At 33.4% G+C, this 4,618-nt stretch overlaps 1 protein-coding gene across 1 annotated transcript; it reads right to left on the minus strand.

Annotated features, from left to right (window-relative positions):
* Positions 1–543: 543 nt before the first annotated feature.
* On the minus strand, positions 544–4,412 carry LOC106332677 (probable fatty acyl-CoA reductase 5). The gene is made up of 10 exons (XM_013771153.1): positions 4,305–4,412; positions 3,817–3,920; positions 3,477–3,682; positions 3,306–3,406; positions 3,001–3,196; positions 2,754–2,915; positions 1,718–1,799; positions 1,320–1,589; positions 1,077–1,204; positions 544–994 (listed from the first exon to the last, which is right to left on the minus strand). The coding sequence occupies exons 1-10, from the start codon at positions 4,381–4,383 to the stop codon at positions 829–831; spliced, it is 1,494 nt and encodes a 497-aa protein (XP_013626607.1). The 5' UTR covers positions 4,384–4,412; the 3' UTR covers positions 544–828.
* Positions 4,413–4,618: the final 206 nt, after the last annotated feature.

Raw genomic sequence — 4,618 nt, forward strand, 5'->3', positions numbered from 1 at the left:
CAACGGTCATATATATTTGTCGGCAACGGTCACATGGTTCATCGGAAATTCGTCATAAAATTCCGACGGAATACCGACGACGGTAACGGTTATATCTGTTAATAAAATTCGTCAAAAATTCGTCGGAATATACCGACGAACTTCCGACGACTACAACAGTTACATTTTTTATTGGAATGTCGTCGAAAAGTCGTCGGAAAATTCCGACGAGCCATGTTTCGTCGGAATTCCGTCGGAAATGGCCGACGGAATTTCGACGATTTCAAATTTTTGGTTTTCGTCAGAAATTGGTCGGAAATCCGTCACAAACGTCCGACGACATTGAAGTCTGTCGGAACCTCCGTCGGAATTCAGCGTGTTTTCTTGTAGTGCATTAACTTTTAATTATGTAGTTACTTTACTTAAAAATACTAATATATTTATTTAGAAAATAGTTGATAAAGAAACCTATTACTAATGATGCTCAGGTAGCATGCTAGAGAAACTTTAAATTTTTAGATTATGATTAAAATCATGTAAGGTATTTTTTAAAGAAAACTAACATTTAGTCAAAACAACAAACAATAAAATTATAACACAATAATAATATATGCCTAACTGATAATATCATATTTGTTGACAGAAAATGATAATATCATACTTTTTGGAATTACGAGAGCAGTATTGTCAAATAAGTAGCACACTAATTCCATTACAAGAAAAACAGAAGATAAATCTTAATTCAAAAGAATTACGTTTGTGTTACAAATAAATTATACTTTTCCATCATGAGTTGCTGTTTTATTGGTGATTCATGCAGAGTTCATCAATAAACTGCGTTTGTTGTTTTTATTTCTTAAGTACGTGTGTGATGAGGCCAGGAATATGTACACTTGTGAGGTAGTCTCCCCAATTAATGCCTTTTGGGTCAAAATCAAACATCGATCCCTTTGAAGTTTTTGTCTCATCTTCTTTTTGATTGGCGCATAAGCTCTTAGTATTCCTATCGTCGAATCTGAAAAATGTATTGTGTAATAAATTTAAAATAGAACATTTCAAAATAGTGATAAACGTTACAACACACAATTCGTACGTACATGCCCTTGAAGAGTACGTAAGGCTCGTAAAGCTCTACCAATCTCATCACCATATTGATTTTGTGGTTCTTGTCTCCGTATTTATCTCCGCTTCTCCAAGGATATATTATGTCAATTAATTTCAACAACTGATTTTGAAAGAAAAGACAGAAAGATTAACTATACATCAAAACTATGAAGAAAACAATGTCTTTATAAAATCTAGTCATATCTCGAAACATTAACACCATAAGATATTAGTACCTGTAAAGGTAGTTTGAAACGTAGGGTCATGTACAGGCTGAACAAAGCCATGGTTGATATAAGCCTCACTTTTGAGACGGCAATGAGCGAGCCATTGCGACTACGCAAAGGGCTTTTAGTAAAGTAACGAACGGAAATCTCATGAATTTCTCCAAATGTCACTGGGTTTTGGTGCGATGAACCAACATGGTACACCATGTGAACCCCTGAACCTCCAGCATGTGTAGCTGTAGCCGTGATCATCGCGTTTGCCACCATATCCACTGGTATCTGTCGACAACGTTTTCCATATTACATCACATTTACATCAAAATCTGGAGCTATTTTGATCTCATTTTTAAAAATATAAAAATTTGAATAGATAAATATTTAGGGACATGTCTAGTTAGTGACCTTACCATATCGCAGACTGAGTTCACATCGACAAGAAAACACTTGAGCACTCCCTTTCCGTATGCAACAATCACGCTGTCTACAGTTCTACATTCAAATACTATTTAATAATGTGAATAATTGTAATACATAAAGATACAAAAATTCTAAACACAGATTGGTAGGCCTGAGGGTCGGGTTTGGGTAGATAGATTCCCATTGGGTCCGGGCCTTTCGGGTGGATGAATTTTTGATCCATATAAGTAGGTCAGTCTTGCCTGGATCGGTTCTTATCCAAATGTTTGATACCAATAAAAATCCAAAATCTTCTCAAATTTCATTCGATTTCAGTTTTTTTTTCTTTTCATCTAAATCTCGAAACTATACCCAACACAATTAACCAAATTAACCGGAAATTTGATAATATGCTCTTTATTCCATGAATCTACAAAAAAAAATATTCCATCTGTTTCGATATAATCCATATTTTAGAAAAAAAATTTGTTTATAAAAAAATACATATTTCACATTTTCAATGCATATAATAATGGTAAACTATAAACTTCGAAGATATCAATTGCATTTACTGAATTTTGATTGGATAGAAAGTATGAGAAATAGCTAATCACAAAATATAATCATTTAATGACATTTTTCTTCAATTTGTGTGAAAATTCTAAAACATACAGGAGTATAAATTTTAGATCCTGAAATAATTACAAATGCAATTTTAACCCCTGAAGTAATCCCACCTTTACTATATCCAAGTTCATAGTGCCTATAAATATTACAAAACTGAAATTTTCAAATAAAATTTCACTACAACTGTAGTTACAGTCTTATGCTATATAAATTTCAGGTTGGGTGTAGATCAATTCTTATCGATCCAAATTTTTTGGGTTGAAAGTTTTGTACCCATATATGTATCTATATAGTTTTGCTTTGATTTTTCAGGTCGGTTCGGATTTTTGGGTCTGGTTAAAAGGTCTGTTATGGACCAACGGCATGTTGGTTTTATCTTCTAGAATCAAAATTCAGATTCCCAATGGATAATAAAGCTACCTTAACCCTTCGATCCAACCAGGAAATGGTTCAGAAAGAGTGCTGGTGATCATCGTGGGACGGATGATGACAAGAGGAAGACTTTCTCTATGGTTACCAATAAGCATCTCTCCCATTGATTTGGTGAAAACATATGTGTTTGGCCATCCATGGAGCTTTGCCCTAATAATCAACATACTTACGAAATTATATCTCCGATCAAATCTGATAAGTACAAAGGACTTTTTTAATCATCAACAACACTCACCTTTCCATTCCGAGTTCCTTCATGGAGAGAGTAATGTCTTCATCTGAACAATCTTGGTCATGGAGCTCTTTTAATCTTTTCTTCATCAAATCCATTTCAAAGTTTATATCCAATTGATGACCAGCTTCGTTACGAATCTCTTCCATTGCGAATGGTTTTTCACGTAGGAGACCAGACTTTTCTCCACAAACATAAGCTAAAGAAACATACACGACTATAAGTTTCAGAAAACATATCACAGAAATAAACATTGAAATAATTTCCTTAAAGGAAACTAGATGAATAAACGTACGTAAAACACTCACCCGTTGAGACATGGAGAAGCAATTGTGCTTTAACACATTTTTTGGCGAAGTTAAGGACATTGAGAGCTCCAAATGTGTTGATTTCAAGCCCAACGTCATATCTTTTTCATATGCAACATTAATGACACAATTTTAGTCTGATTTAAAAAGTAAATGTCTTGTAGCTAGTACCTTTCGTCAAAGTTTGTTGTGGCTGCGACATTTACGACAATATCAATTTCTTTTTGCATACGTTCTCTGAGATTAGAGTCTTTCACGCCAAAACAATCGGTCGAAATATCACCTGCTACCGGGACAACTTTTTCAGACAACAATGTATTCAAATTCTCTTCGCCAATATTCTCTCTCAACACCTTGAAAAGATCTTTCTCAAACACCTGTTATGTATGTATATATCATGAAACAAATCAGACTAATAAACATCAAGAAATGAACCCACTCCTTTCATATACGAATATTTGTTCGTTCACATATATATTATGTAGTGAGTTAGGTTTTCTTAATATATCACCTCTGCTCGTAAGCGTTTCATCGCAGCTTCACTGTCGGATGCCCTCACCACAAGGTACAGCTTTTTCACATTTGGTTGTACTCTCAGAATTTTCTCGACAAAAACTAATAAAAGTTAATGATAATTATGTGTCAGGTGATAATAGTGAGCTACTCCATAAAATTTACACCAAAAGAGAAAAAAATAGTGAGTTACTCCATTTCATGTATGAATACTACCTGAAATGGTTATATATAAACTAAATGCACATTAAATATACGGATAGTATGATACTTCTACTAAGTGTGTTATATATATATATAGTAAAGATTTTTTTTTCAAAGAAAAACGATTAAAAGTTAATCGAGATTTTGAAGGAAATTAATGTGCCAATCCTGATTTTATTTTTTCTCCAAACTTCAAGCAAATTCATTAGTCAGTCTTAACGTATCTTAGACGAAGTTGATTAGAATTAACCATAAGCAAACAGAAAAATTAAAGAAACATACCTTTGGCAAGGAAACCGGTAGCGCCGGTGACAAGAATAGTCTTGTTTTGGAGAAATTGAACACAGTTAAATTCCATCATTTGGGAGAGTAAGAAGAAATGACAAATAAGTCTGTGACAGAAATCTTTTGGAGAGCAATATTATTTATAGCAGTACGTGATAAGAAAGACAATAACGCCCTTAACTTATCATTGTTTTTCTAAAATTTAAAAACTATTTAAGATGTAGAAATAAGAAAACCACAAATTGTCCAAAGTCCTTTAACCTTATTAAAACATAGTATACAATATACTCCCTATACTTACGATATTTGGC

The sequence above is a fragment of the Brassica oleracea genome, chromosome C3, assembly GCF_000695525.1.
Source record: "Brassica oleracea var. oleracea cultivar TO1000 chromosome C3, BOL, whole genome shotgun sequence".
In the NCBI taxonomy this organism is placed as follows: domain Eukaryota; kingdom Viridiplantae; phylum Streptophyta; class Magnoliopsida; order Brassicales; family Brassicaceae; genus Brassica; species Brassica oleracea.